The 25346-nt window shown below is 46.2% G+C and overlaps 1 protein-coding gene across 1 annotated transcript in view; it reads left to right on the forward strand.

Annotated features, from left to right (window-relative positions):
• The window catches only part of LOC120065401 (pleckstrin homology domain-containing family G member 4B-like), a 73976-nt gene that overhangs the window by 33298 nt on the left and 15332 nt on the right, over nucleotides 1-25346 (forward strand). Inside the window, exons 6-17 of the mRNA XM_039016385.1 lie at nucleotides 1110-1203; nucleotides 5694-5780; nucleotides 6050-6166; nucleotides 6676-6774; nucleotides 6864-7012; nucleotides 7269-7407; nucleotides 10261-10383; nucleotides 16971-17168; nucleotides 17629-18650; nucleotides 20163-20412; nucleotides 21575-21664; nucleotides 21977-22201. Coding sequence (XP_038872313.1) covers nucleotides 1110-1203; nucleotides 5694-5780; nucleotides 6050-6166; nucleotides 6676-6774; nucleotides 6864-7012; nucleotides 7269-7407; nucleotides 10261-10383; nucleotides 16971-17168; nucleotides 17629-18650; nucleotides 20163-20412; nucleotides 21575-21664; nucleotides 21977-22201 — 2593 coding nt within the window. The remainder of the gene's footprint in view (nucleotides 1-1109; nucleotides 1204-5693; nucleotides 5781-6049; nucleotides 6167-6675; nucleotides 6775-6863; nucleotides 7013-7268; nucleotides 7408-10260; nucleotides 10384-16970; nucleotides 17169-17628; nucleotides 18651-20162; nucleotides 20413-21574; nucleotides 21665-21976; nucleotides 22202-25346) is intronic.

The following is a 25346-nucleotide window of genomic DNA, read 5'->3' on the forward strand; positions in this document are numbered from 1 at the left end:
TAATTATCAAAATCCAGAAAAGAGACGTTCAATTCTACAACCACCTAAAAGGAAGCAATTCCCAAACCTTCCATAACAAAGCCATCAGCTACAGAGAAATAAACCTGGAGATAAACCTGCCCCCTAAGCAAGCTGTTCCTGGGTCTCTGTTCACAAACACAAACATGCCCCAGGACAGCAGCACAATTAGACCCAACCAAATTATAAGAAAACAAAAATAGAATTACTTGAAACGTTAGAAAGAATGTACCAAAAAAACTGAGCAAACTAGAATGCTATTTGGCCCTAAACAGAGAGTACACGGTGGCAGAATACCTGACCACTGTGACTGACCCAAAATTAAGGAAATCTTTGACTATGTACAGGCTCAGTGAGCATAGCCCTGCTATTGATAAAGGCCCCCGAAGGCAGAGCTGGCTCTCAAGAGAAGACAGGCCATGTGCACACTGCCCACAAAATGAGGTGGGAACTGAGCTGCACTTCATAACCTCCTGCCAAATGTATGACCATATTAGGAGAGACATATTTTCCTCAGATTACACAGACCCACAAAGAATTTGAAAATAAATCAAATTTTGATAAATTTCCATATCTATTGGGTGAAATACCACTGTGCAATCACAGCAGCAATATTTGTGACCTGTTGCCACAAGAAAAGGGAAACCAGTGAAGAACAAACACCATTATAAATACAACCTATATTTATGTTGATTTATTTTTCCCTTTGCACTTTAACTATTTGCTAATCATTACAACACTGTATATATACATAATATAACATTTGAAATCTCTTTATTCTTTTGAAACTTTTGTAAGTGTAATGTTAACAGTTATTTTTTGTATTGCTTATTACCTATTTCACTTGCTTTGGCAATGTAAACATATGTTTCCCATGCCAATAAAGCCCTTAAATTGAATTGAGCGAGAGACCCTTTGAATTGAGGGGAGGGGGGGGGGGGGGGGGGGGCAGAGACACAGGCAGAGGGAGAGGAGAGGTGAAACCACTAAAACCACGGAAATGACACCTCAATCAGGTAAAGCGAGAGAATGCCAAGATAGTGTGAACAACTTTCTAACATGCTCCAACTCACTTCCCTGTATTTTCCTAGAAAAGAGGTGCGGGACCTGGGAATGACAGTGGTGATCGATGCCAGGAAGAAACCTCCTCCCTCCTTCTTCTACAAAGCCCTACTGATGGTTCAGGTTAGGAAAATAAGAGTTATTCCTTCACATTAAGAGTCAACTGTCAAACTATAATCCATCTGCCGATCTAGATTCTGCGATAAAGAGTTGATAGTGGGGTGTCATACCATGAGGTATCTAGTTTCTCGGTGTTAAAGGTCATGAACAGTCATGTTTTTCATGAAATTGTATGATATTTGAAGAGAACCAGATTAAAGTATGACGACCAAAGTATGAAAAATGACAGTTGCTTCTACATTGATACATTTTGACCATAAAGTTACTGGTCCCTTCCCCCATGCCAAACACTTGGATTCATTTTAAAGAAGACAATGTTAACTCTCATTTTAATACACCAAAGGCTACATGATATTCGCTTACCTAATTTAAATAAGTACCGCCTTGTGAACAACATCAAAGAATTATTGGTTGCAAAGGGGTGTGGTTCATATAGCTAGATAGCTACTCTACTGGTAAAAAATTTGACTGTAGGATGTCAGCCGTTGTGACCCGTTTCAGGAAACTAGGCGTATGTCGCGGGTCACTACTTCACAGGAGAGCCGTTTGAACGTAAACTTTTCTTTTAAATCAAAATGCGTTTTTTTGGCAGAAATGCCTTCTGGAACATGTGCCTTAATAACAAACTTGTATGCCATCTGAAAATACAAATACAATTGTTAAATTAAGTGCGTAGTTGGTTTTGCCACAGAAAAAGTCAGAAACCTTCCCGCTACCCATGATTGGCTGAGATAATGAGTGGGCTGGACATGCCAAGAGATGAGTTTGGATCGGTCTGCCATATAGCATGCTTCTGTCTATTTGAGCTGGTCTGTATGTCTAGGTAATCCTCTCTAACGCAGCTTAAAAAAAATGTGTCTTAACAAAAGACTCTCGTCTGAGTGTGCCAGAGTGTAGAATAACTAATGAATTTACAAACGTAAATGGTCAAGAGTCTCTAGGTCATAACCACAAAATACATACTTGTCATCAATAGCTATTTTGAATCTTGTAACGGTCATTCTCCTCCTCTTCGTCTGAAGAGGAGGAGTAGGGATTGGACCAAAGCGCAGCGTGGAATGTGGACATAATGATGTTTATTAAAGTAAAGACGAAAGACGAAAACACTTCAACAAACTACAAAACAAATAAACGATGTAGACAGACCTGGACTTGAGAACTTACAATATACGAAGAACGCACGAACAGGAACAGACTACATACACGAACGACAAAACGAAACAGTCCCGTGTGGTGCAACATACACAGACACGGAAGACAACCACCCACAACAAACAATGTGAAACAACCTACCTATATATGGTTCTCAATCAGAGGAAAACGTCAACCACCTGCCTCTGATTGAGAGCCATACAAGGTCAATTAACACTGACACTTAACATAGAACAAACAACACAGACTGCCCACCCAGCTCACGTCCTGACCCACTAAACACAACTATACAAAAGGAAAACAAGGTCAGGAACGTGACATTACCCCCCCCAAGATGCGGACTCCGGCCGCAAAACTCAACCTCAAGGGGAGGGTTTGGGTGGGCATCTGTCCACGGTGGCGGCTCCGGCTCCGGACGCTGTCCCCACACCACCATAGTCACTCCCCGCTTCCGTATCCCCCTCCCAATGACCACCCTCCAAATAAACCCACCTAAAATAAGGGACAGCAACGGGATGAGGGACGACAGCTCCGGACTGAGGGACGGCAGCTCCGGACTGAGGGACGGCAGCTCCGGACTGAGGGACGGCAGCTCCGGACTGGCTGACAGCTCTGGCTGGTCATGGCTGGCTGACGGCTCTGGCTGGTCATGGCTGGCTGACGGCTCTGGCTGGTCATGGCTGGCTGACGGCTCTGGCTGGTCATGGCTGGCTGACGGCTCTGGCTGGTCATGGCTGGCTGACGGCTCTGGCTGGTCATGGCTGGCTGACGGCTCTGGCTGGTCATGGCTGGCTGACGGCTCTGGCTGGTCATGGCTGGCTGACGGCTCTGGCTGGTCATGGCTGGCGGACGGCTCTGGCTGATCCTGGCTGGCGGACGGCTCTGGCTGATCCTGGCTGGCGGACGGCTCTGGCTGATCCTGTCTGGCGGAAGGCTCTGGCTGCTCCTGTCTGGCGGAAGGCTCTAGCGGCTCCTGTCTGGCAGAAGGCTCTAGCGGCTCCTGTCTGGCGGACGGCTCTAGCGGCTCCTGTCTGGCGGACGGCTCTAGCGGCTCCTGTCTGGCGGACGGCTCTAGCGGCTCCTGTCTGGCGGACGGCTCTGAAGGCTCATGGCAGACGGGCGGCTTTGCAGGCTCAGTACAGACGGGCGGCTTTGAAGGCTCAGTACAGACGGGCAGTTCATGCGGCGCTTGGCAGACGGACAGTTCAGGCGCCGTTGGGCAGACGGGCAGTTCAGACGGCGTTGGCCAGACGGGCAGTTCAGGCGCCGCTGGGCAGACGGCAGACTCTGGCCGGCTGAGACGCACTGTAGGCCTGGTGCGTGATACCGGAACTGGAGGTACCGGGCTAAGGACATGCACCTTCAGGCTAGTGCGGGGAGAAGGAACAGGGCATACTGGACCCTGGAGACGCACATTAGGCCTAGTGCGTGGTGCCGGAACTGGTGGTACCGGGCTGGGGACACGCATCTCAGGGCTAGTGCGGGGAGCAGCAACAGGACGCACAGGACTCTGGAGACGCACATGAGGCTTGGTGCGTGGTGCCGGAACTGGTGGTACCGGGCTGGAGACACGCACCACAGGGCTAGTGCGTGGAGGAGGAACAGGGCTCTGGAGACGCACAGGAAGCCTGGTGCGTGGTGTAGGCACTGGTGGTACTGAGCTGGGGCGGGGAGATGGCGCCGGAAATACCGGACCGTGCAGGCGTACTGGCTCCCTTGAGCACTGAGCCTGCCCAACCTTACCTGGTTGTATGCTCCCCGTCGCCCGACCAGTGCGGGGAGGTGGAATAACCCGCACCGGGCTATGTAGGCGAACCGGGGACACCATGCGTAAGGCTGGTGCCATGTAAGCCGGCCCGAGGAGACGCACTGGAGACCAGACGCGTTGAGCCGGCTTCATGGCACCTGGCTCAATACTCAATCTAGCCCGGCCGATACGAGGAGCTGGTATGTACCGCACCGGGCTATGCACATGTACAGGAGACACCATGCGCTCTACTGCGTAACACGGTGTCTGCCCGTACTCTCGCTCTCCACGGTAAGTACAGGGAGTAGGCGCAGGTCTCCTACCTGACTTCGCCACACTCCCTTTTAGCCCCCCCCCCCAATACATTTTTTGGGTTTCTTTTCGGGTTTCCAGCCACGTCTCCTTGCTGCCTCCTCATACCACCGCTCCTGGGCTTTAGCTGCCTCCCTCTCTTCAAAAGAGCGGCGATATTCCCCTGTCTGAGCCCAGGGTCCTTTTCCGTCCAATATTTCCTCCCAAGTCCACGAGTCCTGTTTTTTTGGCCGCTGCTGCTGGTTCCTCTCACGCTGCTTGATCCTTGTTTGGTGGGTGGTTCTGTAACGGTCATTCTCCTCCTCTTCGTCTGAAGAGGAGGAGTAGGGATTGGACCAAAGCGCAGCGTGGAATGTGGACATAATGATGTTTATTAAAGTAAAGACGAAAGACGAAAACACTTCAACAAACTACAAAACAAATAAACGATGTAGACAGACCTGGACTTGAGAACTTACAATATACGAAGAACGCACGAACAGGAACAGACTACATACACGAACGACAAAACGAAACAGTCCCGTGTGGTGCAACATACACAGACACGGAAGACAACCACCCACAACAAACAATGTGAAACAACCTACCTATATATGGTTCTCAATCAGAGGAAAACGTCAACCACCTGCCTCTGATTGAGAGCCATACAAGGTCAATTAACACTGACACTTAACATAGAACAAACAACACAGACTGCCCACCCAGCTCACGTCCTGACCCACTAAACACAACTATACAAAAGGAAAACAAGGTCAGGAACGTGACAAATCTGTGTTTAATATAGGTTTTTACAGGGGTGCTTGACTGCTGTTGTTAGTACAGAATGCTCGGATCAACTCTTAAAGAGATGGGTGGGGCTAAAGCTTAAGAGGGTGTGAACAATGCTGAATGGGTGTAGACAAAGAAGGTCTCTCCAGTAGTAGTACCTAAACATTCAAAGGCTATTTTCTCAAAAGTAAGTTTACAAGTTTATTAACTTTCAAAGCAAAATTACTTTCCCATTGTTCCTCAACTGTAGTGTATGATATACCATGTTGTAGCTCTGAGTCTCTACTTTTATCCAATGTAAAAAACAAAATTTCAAATTTTGCTACATAAGACCGATTTGAGCCGGTCGGTCACAAATATAATTAAAAGCTTACCCTAAACAACCAACCCGTCTGTACTAAAGAACAAGCGATGCAAACATTTTTCAATGGACCCTATATTCATATTGCATACATTGTGATGATCTGCAATGATGTCTTGTCCTGACATGTTTCCTTAATGGTCGTCTCCATAGGAACAAGCCCTGCATGCAGTTCGCATTGTGCTGATGCTAGTAGATAAAGAAGCAAGCCCTCGACCTGAAAGACACCCTGGACTACAGGTCAGAGGGCATACATACACACATGTGCAAGCACACACACACATAATTCTGTTTTGCAAGACACCATGGATTTGTCTAAAGGGGGGGGGGGGGGGGGGGGGTCCTCTCCTTGTCTCCTCTCCTTCATATACACTAATCTGAAAGCAATAGGAGGGATACGTCCTTTCCTCATTTTCAAAGCCTGCAATCTGGACTATTAAGACATGTCCACACGGGCCCCCACTTTGTAATTCTGACTGACCGCTCCCCACATGCCTCCTGTCACTCAGATGGATATGGTGACTTCTCTGAAGGCCCTGCACAAGCTGGTGGAGGGACAACAGCTGACCTCTGACTTGGGTGGGACCTTCCCCTACAGCCACACTGATTGGCTGCAGTCTCATCAGGTGCAGTATAATATTTATAAATGGTTTCAACATATGTCATGGCCTCTTTAAATCATTTGTATGGTCAAGATTTGTAGTAGATTTCTAGTAAATCGGATATACAAGTGTCATCAAATTCCTTTTACATCGTTGTTGACAGATGTAGGATCTTATTTCGATCAACCTGTTGCAGGAGAACTTTTCTGCAATCCAGGAAATGTAAAACTTGCAGTGTAGTTGAGGTTTAAAAAGGCCTCTTAAGTTTTTTTAATTTCCACTTAGAAATTTCAGACTACGAAAATGTTTTAAATCAACCCCTACATGTCCATTAATTATAATCCACATAATAATTCAAATTTCCTGTTGTTGCAGGATTAGTCAACAAGGATCTTCTTGGGAAAGTGGGCGAGCTTGGGCTTGTTTGCATAGCTGTTGTCATTGCTATTCCAAAGCATAAATCCCCCCCAATCTATTGCATTGGCTTTGTTTTAAGTCTGAATCCTAAAATCTATTTTCTTAATCCGTTTCAGAAACTAATTTCCTTTGTGACGGACTTGCAAGGGGCAGCCCATATACTACATAGAGCAATCAAGAAAATTGATGGCAATCCAAAAATGGACACCGCCCAGGTAGTTACAGTTTCATGAAGTAACTTAAATAAAACATTTGTTTTTTAAAAATGTTTATCTTTAGGTTGTTGTTGTTGTTTTTTGTTCAGGACGTGCAGCTATGTATTCAAGATCAGAAGAACTCAATGAAAGAGGTACTGCAGGACATCCGATTGGTTACTTTACAGAGAGAAGGTGGGGCCATCCTGGCCAGAATGAGGAGGGAAGAGTTTCGATTTGACAAGTCCGATGACTACAGGTATTGGTCATCAAATTCATGATTTGTTGTGGATAACTGATGTGTAACACCCATACAATTGTGAAAGCCCTACATGACACTGCCCAAGCTAAAACGGGCTTTGTGGCAAGTGACCCCAATTCATCCATCTCTATGGTATCAACCATCTAGGTGATGCCACGACAGCCATTTTGTGCCAGAACTCCATAAACCATCTATCATTGTGAAGTGGTGAGGACAGGAGTGAATGTTTGCTAACGTCCACCTCTTACTACAGTGACGCTTTGGAGTCAGTGACGGTCCTGTATAACCAGGTGGAGGAGAGTGTTCATACGCTGGTGATGAGGTCCAACGAGTCACTGCAGCACCTGGACTTCCTGCTCAAACTCAGGGAGGCGGAGTCAGATCTCGACACGGTAGGTCAGGAGGTTGCAACTTTACAGGACATTCAGATAGAAGTACAGTGTCTTCAGAAAGTATTCACACCCCTCCCCTTGACGTCTTCCACATTATTTTGGGTTATAGGCTTGATTTCAAAATGGACTAAATAGAGATTTTTCTGTCACCTGCCTACACATAATACCCCATAATGTCAAAGTGGAATTATGTTTTTTTACATTTTTACAAATGAGTTAAAAATGAAAATCTGAAATGTCTTGAGTCAATAAGTATTCAAACCCCTTTGTTATGACAAGCCTAAATAATTTCAGGAGTAACAATTTGCATTTTTACATTTATTTTATTTTATTTAACCTTCATTTAACTAGGTTCTTATTTACAATGATGTCCTACCAAAAGGCAAAAGGCCTTCTGTGGGGACAAAACACAAAGCATGGCAGCAACACATGACAACACAGCATATGTTGTGTTGCTACCATGCTGTGTTGTCATGTGTTGCTGCTATGCTATGTGGTTGTCTTAGGTCTCTCTTTATGTAGTGTTGTGGTTTCTCTCTTGTCGTGATGTGAGTTGTTTGTAATATATTTTTTTATTGTATTTTTTAAATCCCAGCCCCCGTCCCGCAGGAGGCCCTTTGCCTTTTGATAGACCGTCATTGTAAATAAGAATTTGTTCTTAACTGACTTGCCTAGTTAAATTAAGGTTTAAATAAAATACAAATAAAAGCACGGTAACAACAACATGGTAGCAACTCAACATGGCAGCAGTACAACATGGTAGCAGCACAAAACATGGTACAAACATTATTGGCACAGACAACAGCACAAAGGCAAGAAGGTAGAGACAACAATACATCACACGAAGCAGCCACAACTGTCAGTAAGAATGTCCACGATTGAGTCTTTGAATGAAGAGATGGAGATAAAGCTGTCCAGTTTGAGTGTTTTTTGCAGCTCGTTCCAGTCGCTAGCTGTGGCGAACTGAAAAGAGGAGTTTAACCAGTCACATAATCATTTGCATGGACTCTGTGTGCAATAACAGTGTTTAACATGATTATTGAATGACTGCCTCATCTCTGAACCATACACATACAACTATCTGTAAGCTCCCTCAGTCGAACAGTGAATTTCCAACACAGATTCAACCACAACCTCTCAAACAAGGGCAACTATTGGTGGATTATTATATATATTTTTTTAAATTAAAGCTGACAATTTTTATCCATTTGAGCATGGTGAAATTATGAATTACACTTTGGATGATGTATCAATACACCCAGCCACCACAAAGATACAGGCGTCTTTCCTAACTCAGTTGCCGGAGAAGAAGGAAACCAATCAGGGATTTCACCATGAGGCCAATGGTGACTTTAAAACAGTTAGAATGTAATGGCTGTGATAGGAGAAAACAGAGGATGGATCAACATTGTAGTTACTCCACAATACTAACCTAATTGACAGAGTAAGAAGAAGGAAGCCTGTACAGAATGAAAATATTCCAAAACATGCAATTTGACAGAGCTTGAAGAATAATTGGCAAATGTTGCACAATCCAGCTGTTAATCGCTGCCCCAGGTGCTTCTACAAAGTATTGACTCAGGGGTGTGAATACTTATGTAAATGAGATTTCTGTATTTTATTTTCAATAGATCTATAAAAATATCTAAAAACATGTTTTCACTTTGTCATTATGGGGTATTGTGTGTGGATTGGTGAGATTATATATATTTTCCATCCATTTTGAATTCATGCTGTAACAAAACAAGATGTGGAATAAGTCAAGGGGTATGAATACTTACTGAAGGCACCGTACATTGTGTACAACAGACATTCTTATTTGTCACTTAGAATAGGAAACTACACCTGCCTGCTCTTAAAGATCGTACACTTTTTTTTCATTTTCGCCTAAAATGACATACCCAAATCTAACTGCCTATAGCTCAGGACCTGAAGCAAGGATATTCTTTATACCATTTGAAAGGAAACACTTTGAAGTTTGTGGAAATGTGAAATTAATGTAGGAGAATATAACACATTAGATTCCATCATCTTTGAAATGCAAGAACATGTAGATGATGGCCACCATACAGCAGCAGTGTGTGTGCAAAGTCTCAGACTGATTCAGTGAACCATTACATTACTACACTATATATTGTATCAAGTCTGCCAGGAGTTTTTCAAAATGAGCCGAATTGGTCAATTTATACATTTTCAAGTACATAACTACAGAGAACATACCTTTTTTATTACCATAGCATTTTTTGTAAGTTTACACACGCCAAGGAATGTCATACATGTTGAATAATTAGCTTCCCTACAGAAAAGACACTAACCTTCACACATCTAGATGACCGGGCGGGGTGGGTGTGGAGCCAAAGACAGCAGGGGTTCAAACTGAAGAACCCAGTTCCTACATTTGAATATAAAAATAGATTTGATCAAACACAGCTATGCTACCTGTTATCTCTGGGACCCTCAGGATGACAAATCAGAGCAAGATTACTGAATGTAAGTACATTATTTACCTTCAGAGGTGAATGTGTCAAACCAGTTGCCGTGATAAAAGCGTTTTGTGGTTGTGCACTCTCTTCAAACAATAGCATAGGTATTTTTTCAATGTAATAGCTACTGTAAATTGGACAGTGCAGTTAGATTAACATGAATGTATGCTTTCTGCCAATATAAGACATGTCTATGTCCTGGAAGGTTTAGCACTTTAGCAACAACCTTCCCGGTTTAGGGACACCGATCCCGTAGAGGTTAAATCAAGGGCAGCTAAAATGATTGAAAGAAAACGAATACTCTATTCACCTAGGTCTGATTAGTATGCCTTATGATATATATTTTTCTATCTGAATGTGTACTTCATAGGCCAAGATGTGGTTTAATACAGAAGGAGAGCAACAGCTAAAGGTTTCCAACTCAACTGAGGACACCCTGGAGAGTGTGAGCCAAGCACTTCAGCACTTTGGCTCCTTCCTCACTCAGGCCAAGGTACAGCTGGGTTGGGGTTAGACTGTTTAATAAAGCTTATGAGGTATATTCAAGTCAATGATCGAAAATGGTTGTAAAACTCACGGAGTGGGCCTTTAAGGGCTGATTCCTTAGTTGAGCTCACATTTCTCTGCAGACCCCCTATTGACATTAGTGGAGGCTATTCGCAAAGGTCTGGTTTATGTAGAAACAGTTTTACTAGTCGGAAGTTTACATACACCTTAGCCAAATACATTTAAACTCAGTTTTTCACAATTCTTTACATTTAATCCTAGTAAAAATTCCCTGTCTTAGTACAGTTAGGTTCACCACTTTATTTTAAGAATGAGAAATGTCAGAATAATAGTAGAGAAAATTATTTATTTCAGCTTTTAATTATTTCTTCACGTTCCCAGTGGGTCAGACGTTTACATACACTCAATTAGTATTTGGTAGCATTGCCTTTAAATTGTTTAACTTGGGTCAAACGTTTAGGGTAGCCTTCCACAAGCTTCCCTCAATAAGTTGGGTGAATTTTGGCCCATTCGTCTTGACAGAGCTGGTGTAACTGAGTCAGGTTTATAGGCCTCCTTGCTCGCACACGCTTTTTCAGTTCTGCCCACAAATTTTCTATAGGATTGACGTCAGGGCTTTGTGATGTCCACTCCAATACCTTGACTTTGTTGTCCTTAAGGTAATCAAATGGCTACCCGGACTATTTGCAAACCGTAGTCTGTTTTTTTTTATGGCGGTTTTAGAGCAGTGGCTTCTTCCTTGCTGAGCGGCCTTTCAGGTTATGTCGATATAGGACTCGTTTTACTGTGGATATAGATACCTTCGTACCTATTTCCTCCAGCATCTTCACAGGGTCCTTTGCTGTTGTTCTGGGATTGATTTGCACTTTTCGCACCAAAATACATTCATCTCTAGGAGACAGAACACATCTCCTTCCTGAGTGGTATGACGGCTGCGTGGTCACATGGTGTTTATACTTGCGTACTATTGTTTGTACTGATGAACATGGTACCTTCAGGCGTTTGGAAATTGCTCTGAACGATGAACCAGACCTGTGGAGGTCTACAATTTTTTTTCTGAGGTCTTGGCTGATTTCTTTTGATTTTACCATGATGTCAAGCAAAGAGGCGCTGAGTTTGAAGGTAGGCCTTGGAATAAATCCACAGGTAAACCTCCAATTGTGTAAGTGGTGCGGAACTGGTGGCAGGGAAGTCATACGAAGGAGAGCAAAACTAGGTAATAGCCGGAGCAGTTTAATACAAAAACCCAACGGCATAAAGAAATAACCAATATGGGTACAAAACCCGACACGCACCAGTAATCATGTGCACTTACAACAAACAATTCCACACAAAGACATGGGGGGAACAGAGGGTTAAATACACAACACTTAATGAGGGAAATGAGAACCAGGTGTGTAGGAAAACAAGACAAAACAAATGGAAAATTAAAAGTGGATTGACGATGGCTAGAAGACCGGTGACGCCGACCGCCGAACGCCGCCCGAACAAGGCTCCAGCAGCGCGTCGACACCGGCCTCGAGGATGACCCGGAGGGCGAGGTGCAGGGCGATCCGGACGGAGACGGTGGAACTCCCGCAGCATAGAAGTGTCCAACACGTCCTCCACCGGAACCCAGCATCTCTCCTCCGGACCCTACCCCTCCCAGTCCACGGGGTACTGAAGGTCCCTCGCCCGACGCCTCGAATCCAGTATGGATCGAACGGCGTACGCCGGGGCCCCCTCGATGTCCAGAGGGGGCAGAGGAACCTCCCGCACCTCAGACTCCTGGAGCAGGCCAGCCACCACCGGCCTGAGGAGAGACACATGGAACGAGGGGTTAATACGGTAATCGGGGGGAAGCTGTAACCTGTAACTCACCTCGTTCAGTCTCCTCAGGACTTTAAATTGCCCCACAAACCGCGGATCCTGCTTCCGGAAGGGCAGGAGGAGGGGCAGGTTTCGGGTCGAGAGCCAGACCCAGTCCCCCCGTGCGAACACGGGGCCTCATGTCTCCTCCGCGCGCCGGAACCAGTCATCCACCACAGGAGCCTCGGTCTGACTCTGATGCCAAGGAGCCAGAACCGGCTGATACCCCAGTACGCACTGGAAGGGGGAGAGGTTAGTGGAGGAGTAGCGGAGCGAGTTCTTGGCCAACTCTGCCCAGGGCACAAACGCCGCCCACTCCCCCGGCTGGTCCTGGCAATAAGACCTCAGAAACCTACCCACATCCTGGTTAACTCTCTCCACCTGCCCGTTACTCTCGGGGTGAAAACCCAGGTAAGGCTGACCGAGACCCCCAGACGTTCCATGATTGCCCTCCAGACCCTCGAAGTGAACTGGGGACCCCGATCAGACACTATATCCTCAGGCACCCCATAGTGCCGGAAGACGTGCTTAAACAAGGCCTCCGCAGTCTGTAGGGCCGTAGGGAGACCGGGCAGAGGAAGGAGACGGCAGGACTTAGAGAAACGATCCACAACAACCAGGATCGTGGTGTTTCCCTGTGATGGGGGAGATCGGTCAGGAAATCGATCGACAGTTGTGACCAAAGCCGTTGTGGAACGTGTAAGGGGTGTAGCTTACCTCTGGGCAGGTGCCTAGGAGCCTTACACTGAGCGCACACCGAGCAAGAGGAAACATAAACCCTCACGTCCTTGGCCAAAGTAGGCTACCAGTACTTCCCACTCAGACAGCGCACCGTCCGACCAATGCCTGGATGACCAGAGGAAGGTGACGTGTTGGCCCAATAGATCAGCCGATCACGGACAGCAGATGGGACGTACAGACGCCCAGCGGGACACTGGAGGGGAACGGGCTCTACACGTAACGCCTGCTCAATGTCCGCGTCCAGCTCCAATACTACTGGTGCCACCAGGCAGGAGGCCGGGAGTATGGGGGTGGGATCCATGGGCCGCTCCTCTGTGTCAAACAGCTGGGACAGTGTGTCTGCCTTCACGTTCTGGAAACCTGGTCTGTAAAAAAGTGTGAAAACAAAACGGGTGAAAAACATGGCCCATCTTGCCTGGCGAGGGTTCAGTATCCTCGCTGCCCAGATGTACTCCAGATTGCGGTGGTCAGTCCAGATGAGAAAAGGGTGTTTAGCCCCCTCAAGCCAATGTCTCCACGCCTTCAGAGCCCTGACGACAGCCAACAGTTCCCTGTCCCCCACGTCATAGTTTCGCTCCGCCGGGCTGAGCTTCCTCGAGAAGAAGGCACAGGGGCGGAGCTTCAGTGGTGTACCCGAGCACTGAGAGAGCACGGCTCCTATCCCAGCCTCGGACGCGTCCACCTCCACTATGAACGCCAAAGAGGGATCCGGATGGGCCAGCACGGGAGCCAAGGTAAACAGAGCCCTCAGGAACCAAAAGCCCTGTCCGCCTCAGCCGACCACTGCAAACACACCAGTCCCCCCTTCAGTAGTGAGGTAATGGGAGCCGCTACCTGACCAAAACCCCCTAAACCTCCGGTAGTAATTGACAAACCCTAGAAGCCGTTGTACCTCCTTTACCGTGGTGGGAGTCGGCCAATTACGCACTGCTGAAATGCGGTCACTCTTCATCTCCACCCCTGAGGTGGAAATGCGGTACCCTATGAAGGAGATGGACAATTGAAAGAACAGGCATTTCTCAGCCTTGACGTACAGTTCATGCTCCAACAGTCAACCAAGCACCCTGCACACCAGGGACACATGCTCGGTGAGTGTAGCGGAGTATATCAGAATGTCATCAATATACACCACTACACCCTGCTCGTGCAGGTCCCTGAAAATCTCATCTACAAATACTTGGAAGACTGATGGAGCATACATCAACCCATACGGCATGACGAGGTACTCATAATGCCATAAGGTCGTACTGAACGCCGTCTTCCACTCGTCTCCCTCCCTGATACACACCAGGTTGTAAGCGCTCCTGAGATCTAGTTTGGTGAAGAAGCGCACCCCGTGCATTGACTCAATCGCCAGGGCGATAAGAGGTAGTGGGTAACTGTACCTCACCGTGATCTGATTTAGGCCTCGGTAGTCAATACACGGGCGCAGACCTCTCTCCTTCTTCTTCACAAAAAAGAAACTCGAGGAGGCGGGTGAAGTGGAAGACCAAATGTACCCCTGACGCAGGGATTCGGAGACATACAGTATGTTTCCATAGCCGCAGTCTCCGCCTGTGACAGGGGATACACGTGACTCCTGGGAAGTGCAGCGTCTACCAGGAGATGTATCGCACAATCCCCCCGTCGATGGGGTGGTAATTGCGTTGCCTTCTTTTTGGAGAAGGCGAGAGCCAAATCGGCATATTCAGGGGGTATGCGCACGGTGGAGACCTGGTCTGGACTTTCCACCGTAGTAGCACCAACGGAAACCCCTAAACACCTCCCTGAGCACTCTCGCGACCACCCCGTGAGAGCCCTCTGTTGCCATGAAATAGTGGGGTCATGACGAGTTGACGAACCAGGGCTACCATCCAGGGCTAGTACCACGGAAAACACAGGAGAGTCAATGAGGAAGAGACTGATTCTCTCCTCGTGACCCCCCTGTGTCACCATGCCTAGGGGGATGGTAGCTTTCCTAATTACCCCAGACCTTAATGGTCGACTGTCCAGAGCGTGAACTGGGAAAGGCCTAACCACTGGAACAGTAGGGATCCCTAACCTATGGGCGAATGCTCTGTCGATAAAATTCTCAGCCGTGCCTGAATCGACGAGCGCCTTATGCTGGGAATGCGGGGAAAACTCAAGAAAGTAAACATGCACAAACAGGTGTACAACAGAGGGATCTGGATGAGAGTGGTGCATGCTCACCTGGGGTGACGCCAGAGTGCCCTGCCTGCTGCCTCGACCCCTAGAGGAACCCACCCGGCACCGACCAGCAGTGTGACCTCTGCGGTCACAGATGGTACACGTGAAAGCCCCTCCTCCGGCCTCCCTTAGCGCAGCACCTCCCAGCTCCATAGGCACCGGAGCGGTGGTACTGGGAGAGGGACATCCACGGGTGCCCTCTCTGGACATCCACGGGTGACCAGCAGGTTATCCAACCGAATGAACAGGTCCACCAGCTAGTCGAAGGTGAGGGTGGTATCCCTGCAGGCCAACTCCCGACGGACATCCTCGGGCAGGCTGCAACAGTAGTGGTCGATAAGGGCCCTGCCGTTCCATCCCGCTCCTGCGGCAAGGGTCCGAAATTCCAGGGCGAACTTCTGGGCGCTCCTCCTCCCCTGCCTCAGGTGGATAAGACGTTCACCCACCGCTCTACCCTCGGGCGGGTGGTCGAAGACTGCCCGGAAGCGGCGGGTGAACTCCGTGAAGTCGTCCAACGTCGCATCTCCATCTCCCCACACGGCGTTAGCCCACTCCAGAGTTCTCCCTGAGAGGCACAAGGCGAGGGCGGCCTTCCCGAGGGAGCCGGGTAAACAGTGCCCAGGTATAGGTCCAGCTGTAGCAGGAAGCCCTGGCACCGTGCCGCCGTCCCATCATACTCCCTGGGAAGGGCGAGACGCATTCCACTGGGACCGAGTACAGGAGGGACGAGTAGTGGGAACCCCTGTTGTGCTGGTGGAGGTGCTGGAGGGACTCTCTGTCTCTCCCAGCAGTCCATGGTCTGGACGACGCGGTCCGTCGCAACGCCGAAATGTTGTAGCATCGCTGCGTGTTCTCTGACGCGCTCCTCGACTCCTATAACCGGGGCACCTGCTCCTGCTGACTCCATGGTGAGGTGTGGAATTCTGTAAGGGGTGCGGAACTGGTGGCCGGGAAGTCAGACGCAGGAGAGCAGAACTAGGTAATAGCCGGAGCAGTTTAATACAAAAACCCAACGGCATAAAGAAACCCGACGCGCACCAGTAATCATGTGCACAAGCACTTACAACAAACAATTCCACACAAAGACATGGGGGGAACAGAGGGTTAAATACACAACACTTAATGAGGGAAATGAGAACCAGGTGTGTAGGAAAACAAGAAAAAACAAATGGAAAATAAAAAGTGGATCGACGATGGCTAGAAGACCGGTGACGCCGACCGCCAAACACCGCCCGAACAAGGCGAGGAACCGACTTCGGTGGAAGTCGTGACAAATTGACTCAAATTATGTCAATTAGCCTATCAGAAGCTTCTAAAGCATGACATCATTTTCTGGAATTTTCCAAGCTGTTTATTAAAGGCACAGTCAATTTAGTGTATGTAAACTTCTGACCCACTGGAATCGTGATACAGTGAATTATAAGTGAAATAATCTGTCTGTAAACAATTGTTGGAAAGATTACTTGTGTCATGCACAAAGTAGAGTTTTAATGACTCCAACCTTAGTGTATGTTAACTTCCGACTTCAACTGTATGTAGACCTTATCTCAAGTTAAGATTTGACTCTGAAGAGAGGAAAAACTTCTTTGACCGTATTATTTTGAGATATCCATTTCATAATTCATTTCCTTTTACTCCACAGCTGCAAGAAAAACACAGTTGGAGCATATTTCCTCAGAACAAATAACGAAAAACCTATTTATCACAATGAATTGCGCTTATCAGAGCTTACGTAATGTGCAGATGGGGAGGAAAAGCAGGAGTTGTGGGAATTTAAATCTTTGTTATTCATCATAGGAGAAAAAACAGCAGACCTTGACACTGATGATGGAGGTTGAGAAGATTCTGGGTCCCACCAACTCTAACACTGAGATGGAGGTTTTTCGGACCGTGATGAACACTTTCAAATCCAATATGGCCGACTTTCTGTTGCGAGCAGAGAAAAGGCGTACCGAGCTTGACAACATGGTGTATGTCTATCGCTTCTGTGAACAGGTTAGTCGAGCAATACCCTGGTTCTTTCAAAACCTCTTCTTTCTTTTTTACTCTTTTATTATTTTATTTTTATTTTTATTATTTACTGGGTCAATTCCACTTAAATTCCAGTCAGGTACAGGATATGTATTACACTTTGATGGAGGACTGACAGGAATTAAAATGGAATTGATTCTAACTCTGCGTCATTTCTCCCACGATATTACTTTTACCATCACTACCACCATGTTTCTATGTTGTAAATCATATCATGTATGAACTGAAGGAAGGAAGGATAAATACATTTACGGACATGCCCCTCTTTAACCCCTAGCCACAACAGTCGTAAATCCCTCCCATCAATATTTTCTGAACCCCAACTTCCCATCCAAGTAATACACAACAAAAGCACTTCACTTCTAATACTTCTGAAATAACACTATGACACTAACAAATCTGCTCTCTGTATTGTTTCCTGTAGGTTGCTGCCCTAGCCAAGGAATGCAGGCAATATCTTGAGCAGGTAGAGACAGGGTGTTACCCTGCCAAAGCCAATCTAAGTACACTTAAGACCTACAAGGAGAGATTGGGTGACTGCTTCTCGGCTCGACACTTCCAGACTGTGAAAGCCAAAGCCTACAGTGCGAGGGGCTCTGGGGGGATGAGGCTGTGGAATGCAGCCTGGATCCAGTGCCAAGAAGTCAGCCAGCGGCTGGGGGAGAGATTGCAACAGCGGGGAGGAGCAGCCGGCAAAGACCAGCAGCAGCCCACAGCCTGCGGAGCTCAAGTGAAGAGCAGGGTGCTAGAGACAGGAAAGGAGAGCGAAGAGGAGAAGGAGGAGGAGGTGGGGGCCCCTTGCTCCCTCGCTCCGGCCTCAACTTCCCCTCCAGGGGTGGCCGATAACTCAGGGAGGGCCTCCCAGGACCAGATGGAGAGCAGAGAAAGCAATACTAGGGACTGCGCTCACATCACATGTTTTAACCTCCCTTTCAAAGCGGACTCGAAAGGGGGCAAAGGAGCCAAAGAAGTGTCCCAGTCACCTAAATTCCCAGGAAAAGAGGGGAAACTGATTCCAGTGATGCCTCAAGATGGAGGAGGTGGCCCAGGGAGGCGCCACAGCGAGGCGGACCTCAAGAGGGGGGATCCAATTGGCAAGTGTGAGGTGTTTCCATGGAAACACAGTGCCTTGGGGCGGTCCCTGAGTGAGGGTTCCTGTATGAGCTCTCTCCTGTCCTCAGAGTGTGGCTCCTCCCCCTTATCGGCAAGGCACTCCCATAGCCGGCACATAGTAGTGGCACTGCAGTCACCCCAAAACCCTCATGATATCTCCCGTAATGGAAGTTTCTGCTCTGGCCACTCCTGCTGTAAGTCAAATGGGGATAGGGAAGGTGGTGACCCCATACAGCTGTCTTCAGTGTCCTTGACTGACCCTAGTGGTGATGAGACACAGGAAGCCTCGTCATTAGCCGACACACAAGCTGAAGAAAATGCCAGCAATGTCCTGTGAGTGATGCACCTCCACCTTCTCAACAGCTATCAGAAAAATGTTTTCCCAGAAATGACCAGCATAGATGCGGTACAGAGGTCAATGCAACGCAGACCGTGGGGGATAGAAGAAGGATACCGGATTGGCGCACGTTCAACAAATCTGCTCTTACGCTCTTAAAATCCATCACGACGGATGTATTGTAACAGGCCCACAATGTGGTTACTAAAGTCTGATTTGGGTGTATTTGGCTATTTTTGCTGCATAACATTTAGAAGTAGTCCTTTTCAGGTTTAGAAGAAGTGACTGCTAAATGCTAACTCCCGTTCGTATAATCTGGTAGCATAGAGAAATCAGAGGTGTTAGTCAAAGTCGTTTTTAACTGTAATGCAGTTGATTGGTAATGATGACATGAACATGTATTCGGTTTGAGATCCATACAAGCATTACACTCCGATTTTTACCTCAACATAGTATGACATACACATTTTAACAATAGCCTAAATGTAGGCTAATTTTGCTGGGGGACAATGAGGAGATTCGGGATCTTTCCCTCACTGCATCATTCCCCCAAGTGTTTCCATGGCATTTCCATTGTTTTGGCCGAGTTCCATTGACCTCTTTACAGCAGCTATGCCATTAGTCACACAAGCTATTATCAATCTGCAATTGTTATGGGAATGGGTTTATGGGAAATACATCTTAAATAAACAAATGAGTGACAAAGGAAATTTACAGCATGCAGTGTTAGTAGAAATGCAGCATCGAGATGGTTTCTCTTTGGGTCTTTGTTAGATTTCAGATTAAGATTAGTTGCCTGTAATCTTTACAATAACTACATACCGCACAGCAAGCGGTACCGGAGTGCCAAATCTAGGTCCAAGAGGCTTCTAAACAGCTTCTACCCCCAAGCCATAAGACTCCTGAACATCTAATCAAATGGCTACCCAGACTATTTGCATTGCCCCCCCCCTCCCTTTACGCTGCTGCTACTCTCTGTTATTATCTATGCATAGTCACTTTAATAACTCTACTTACATGTACGTATTACCTCAATTACCTCGACTAACCGGTGCCCCCGCACATTGACTCTGGACCGGTACTTCCTGTATATAGCCTGTTATTTTACTGCTGCTCTTTAATTATTTGTTACTTGTATTTCTTTTTTTGTGGTATTTTTCGTAAAACTGCATTGTTGGTTAAGGGCTTGTAAGTAAGCATTTCACGGTAAGGTCTACACCTGTTGTATGCATGTTGACAGATACAATTTGATTTGATTTGATTAAGGAAATCGGTCACTGTTAATTTGTATAATCCCCTATAGATGATCTACAGATGTTCAAACTACCAACAAACTATCAACTGCAACTCTGTTGAAATGCAACAGCTTGCTAAAGTTACAGGGTTATGTTACAAGGTTAGCTTTAGGGTTAAAGTAAGTAGGGTGAGGGTAAGGGGTAAATTAGAGAACGCATTGTCCAAATTCCTCCTCCTTATAATTCCCAATTTCCTGTTTCTTGTGTGGACAGGAAGTTGCAGAGGATCATGGAGGAGCTGTTGTTGACTGAGAGGGAGTATGTACGATCTCTAGGCTACGTGCGAGAGCACTACTTCCCTGAGCTGGAGAGGCCTGATGTGCCTCAGGACCTAAGGGGCCAGGGGGGGAACATTTTCGGCAACCTGGAGAAGCTCCATGACTTCCACCGCCATCACTTTCTGAAAGAGCTGGAGGGCTGCCTCCGAGAACCCTTCAGAGTGGGACGCTGCTTCCTACGACATGTGGGTTCCCATGGTTACGAACCTTAACCGTGTGATAACTAAACCTAACTTGAAGCGGATATTTCAATCTTTTGTTCATAAATCCACTGTTAATACAATCCCAAAAATGTTGCATGTCAGCAGTCAAGTTTTCAAGAGCGCTTTTACTACAGAGCAAAAACTGTGATGATGCGTTTTAAGTGAAGGATGGCACCCTTTCCAGGGTAGTGTCCTCATCGCTTCACAGAGAAGTTAAAATAGACAGTTAGTAACACTGGTATAACAGTATTTAGTAACACTGGTATAACAGTATTTAGTAACACTGGTATAACAGTATTTAGTAACACTGGTATAACAGTATTTAGTAACACTGGTATAACAGTATTTAGTAACACTGGTATAACAGTATTTAGTAACACTGGTATAACAGTATTTAGTAACAGTATTTAGTAACACTGGTATAACAGTATTTAGTAACACTGGTATAACAGTATTTAGTAACACTGGTATAACAGTATTTAGTAACACTGGTATAACAGTATTTAGTAACAGTATTTAGTAACACTGGTATAACAGTATTTAGTAACATTGGTATAACAGTATTTAGTAACACTGGTATAACAGTAGTTAGTAACACTGGTATAACAGTATTTAGTAACACTGGTATAACAGTATTTAGTAACACTGGTATAACAGTATTTAGTAACACTGGTATAACAGTATTTAGTAACACTGGTATAACAGTATTTAGTAACACTGGTATAACAGTATTTAGTAACACTGGTATAACAGTATTTAGTAACACTGGTATAACAGTATTTAGTAACACTGGTATAACAGTATTTATTAACACTGGTATAACAGTATTTAGTAACACTGGTATAACAGTATATTTTAATCCAACTGCTCTGAAACAAACAATCAACAAGTGTTTTACAATAACATTGCTTTACTTTTTGGGGTGAGAGACGTTTCAGTCTTTTTATTATAACTTATCTTTTCATCTCTTTGGCACTCACCAACAACAAGTGATGTGGACCGCATGCCACAAGTCAGGTCAATTATAATCTTGAGAAATCAACAGGCACGTAGGTTCTACAGCTGTGTAAAACAGAATACAACAATAATACTTTATAGTTTATTTGTATTTTCTATTGAATTCTGTGCTTCTACCCCTATCCAGAGAGAGAGCTTTGGTCTGTACGCCCTCTTCAGCAAAAACAAACCCCAGTCAGACAGCTTACTCATCAACCACGGCCATGACTTTTTCAAGGTGAGGACGTCAAATAAACTGTCAGAGTACACTGATATTACAGGATATAATGCAATACTCATCCTTATGTGAAGTATTTGTAGTAGAAGTGCCCCCGGAACAATGGTGTTTGCCCAAAAAAATTGAAATACCCTTTATTAATAGTATATTATAACATGCATGTCCTAACAGGGTTGGGGTCAATTCTATTTAAATTCGGTCAACAATCAAATTCCAATTTTAGAAAAAAATGCAATTGGAATTTCAGTTTTTAATTTCTGATTGATCAATTGATATGGAATTGTCCCGAACTCTGTTTTCCTAACACTCCAGCAAAAACAGCTGCAGCTGGGGGACAAGATGGACCTGTCTTCTTACCTGCTGAAGCCGGTGCAGCGGATCAGCAAGTACAGCCTACTGCTGCAGGACATGGTGAGGGAGTGCGGGCCCCACAGGAGCCGTGAGGAGGCCGAGGTCCAGCACGCCCTGGAGGTCATCCAGTTCCAGCTACGGCATGGCAACAACCTGCTGGCCATGGACGACATCCAGGACTGTGATGTGAGTGAGGATTGGGGAAGAGGGGATTGGAGGGAGAGGTATTAAAGGAGGACTGAAGAGTAACAATGTAAATAATGGCACTGGAGGAGATGGCTGCCGTTTTACGGGCCCCGAACCAATTGTGCTATTTTGTGTGTTTTTTCACGTTTTTTGTAACTTATTTTGTACGTAATGTTTCTGCCACCGTCTCTTATGATCGAAAAGAGCTTCTAGATATCAGAACAGCGATTACTCACCTCAAACTAGACAAAATATTTTTTCTTTAACGAGTCGGACACGAAGGATTTACCGGACCAGGCCCAAATCCCTGTCATTCGCATGAAGAAGAGATGCCGATACAGGGGACGCAAGTCCGGGTGCCTTGTGAGAATTAGTCAGCGAGTGGGTAACCCGCATCTACCATACGTTCTATTGGCCAATGTGCAATCATTTGAGAATAAACTGGATGAGCTCCGTTCAAGACTATCCTACCAATGGGACATTCAAAACTGTAATATCATATTTTTCACAGAGTCGTATCTGAACGACGACATGGATAATATACAGTTGGCTGGGTTTTCCGTGACAGAACAGCTGCCTCCGGTAAGACGAGGGGTGGTGGTCTGTGTTTAATTGATCAATAGCAGCTGGTGTGCAACATCTAATATTAAGGAAATCTCAAGGTTTTGCTCACCTGAGGTGGAGTATCTGATGATAAGCTGTAGACCACAGTATTTACCAAGAGAATTTTTATCTATATTTTTCATAGCCATCTATTTACCACCATAAACCGATGCTGGCACTAAGATCGCACTCAATGAAAAGTACAAGGCCATAAGCAAACAAGAAAATGCTAATGCAGAGGCGGTGCTTCTAGTGGCGGGGGACTTTAATGCAGGGAAACTTAAATCCGTTTGACCTCATTTCTACCAGCAGGTCACGTGGAACCAGAGGGAAAAAAACTCTAGACCACCTTTACTCCACACACAGAGACGCATACAAAGCTCTCCCTCGCCCTCCATTTGGCAAATCTGACCATAATTCTATCCTCCTGATTCCTGCTTGCAAGCAAAAACTAAAATAGAAAGTACCAGTGACTCTTTCAATATGGAAGTGGTCAGATGACGCAGATGCTACGCTACCGGACTGTTTTGCTAGCACAGACTGGAAAATGTTCTGTGATTTATCCAATGGCATTGAGGAGTATACCACCTCAGCCATCAGCTTCATCAATAAGTGCATCGACGACGTCATCCCCATAGTGACCAAAAGTACATATCCCAACCAGAAGCCATGGATTACAGGCAACATCCGAGTCGAGCTAGAGCTGCCACTTTCAAGGAGCAAGACACTAATCCAGACGCTTATAAGAAATCCCGCTACACCCTCTGATGAACCATCAAACAGGCAAAGCATCAATACAGAATTAAGATTGAATCCTACTATACCGGCTCTGGCGCTCGTCAGATGTGGCAGGGCTTGAAAACTGTTACGGACAACAAAGGGAAACCCAGCCATGAGCTGCCCAGCTAAATGCTTTTATGCTCGCTTAGAGGCAAGCAACAATGAAACATGCTTGAGAGCACCAGCTGTTCCGGACGACTTTGTGATAACGCTCTCAGTAGCCGATGTGAGGAGGTCAACATAAACAGGTCAACATTCACAAAGCCGTGGGGCCAGATGGCTTACCAGGGCGTGTACTCAAAGCATACACGGACCAACTGGCAAGTGTCTTCACTGACATTTTCAACCTCTCCCTGACCGATTCAGTAATACCTACATGTTTCAAGCAGACCACCATAGTCCCTGTGCCCAAGGAAGTGAAGGTAACCTGCCAAAATGATTACCGCCCCGTAGCACTCACGTTGGTAGCCATGAAGTGCTTTGAAAGGCTGGTCATGGCTCACATCAACAGCATTATCCCGGATACCCTAGACCTACTCCAATTCACATACCGCCCCAACAGATTCACATGCGCAATCTCAATCATACTCCACACTGCCCTTTCACACCTGGACAAAAGGAACACCTATGTGAGAATGCTGTTCATTCACTACAGCTCAGCGTTCAACACCACAGTGCCCACAAAGCTCATCACTAAGCTAAGGACCCTGGGAATAAACATCTCCCTCTGCAACTGGATCCTGGACTTCCTGACGGGCCGCTACCAGGTGGTAAGGGTAGGCAACAACATGTCTGCCATGCTGATCCTCAACACTGGCGCCCCGCAGGGGTGGCGCCCCACTTAGTCCCCTCCTGTACTCCCTGTTCACCCACGACTGCGTGGCCAAACACGACTCCAACACTATCATTAAGTATACTGACGACACAACACTGGTAGGCCTGATTACTGACAACGATGAGACAGCCTATAGGGAGGAGGTCAGAGACCTGGCCAGGACAACAATTCTCTCCCTCAATGTGAGCAAGACAAAGGAGCTCATTCTGTTTGTTTGTACTTTAATTAAGGGCTTGTAAGTAAGCATTTCAAGGTCTACACCTGTTGTATTTGGCACATGTGACAAATGAAGTTTTATTTGATTTCGTTCAGCCGACCCACATTGGAAGAATTGGCACGACCCAAATCACCATCTGTAGCCTATACTGTAAACCACAATTGTGAGTTCGTTCGGATGTTAATATTTTCTCCCTTTTTATGTTATCTTCCGTTGTCAAGGTTGTAAGATTAAGATAAAAGTTTGACTGTATAGGGCAGGGGTTTTGAAACTGGGTGACCCACTTTGGCCAAATCATTTACCCACCTAACCCAAATAACATTGATCTACCACATTCGTGAGGTCGTTCGGAACCTAAAACACTTCTTAGTTTATTCCTATCAGGGGATGAATACAGTATAAGTGTCACGTTCCTGACCTGTTTTTCCTTTATCTTGTATTTATTTGGTTGGTCAGGGCGTGAGTTGGGGTGGGTTGTCCATGTGTTATTTTTCTATGTCGGGTTGTTTGTGTTCGGCCGGGTATGATTCTCAATCAGAGGCAGCTGTAAATCGTTGTCCCTGATTGAGAATCATACTTAGGCAGCCGGGGTTCACGTGTGTGGTTGTGGGTGGTTGTATCTCGTGTCTGTATTCGTGCCACACGGGACTGTTTGTCGGCTCGTTTCTCTTTGGTCATTTTGTTTCGTGAGTGTTCCGTTTATTTTGTTA

Source organism: Salvelinus namaycush, chromosome 20 (genome assembly GCF_016432855.1).
Source record: "Salvelinus namaycush isolate Seneca chromosome 20, SaNama_1.0, whole genome shotgun sequence".
Classification (NCBI taxonomy): domain Eukaryota; kingdom Metazoa; phylum Chordata; class Actinopteri; order Salmoniformes; family Salmonidae; genus Salvelinus; species Salvelinus namaycush.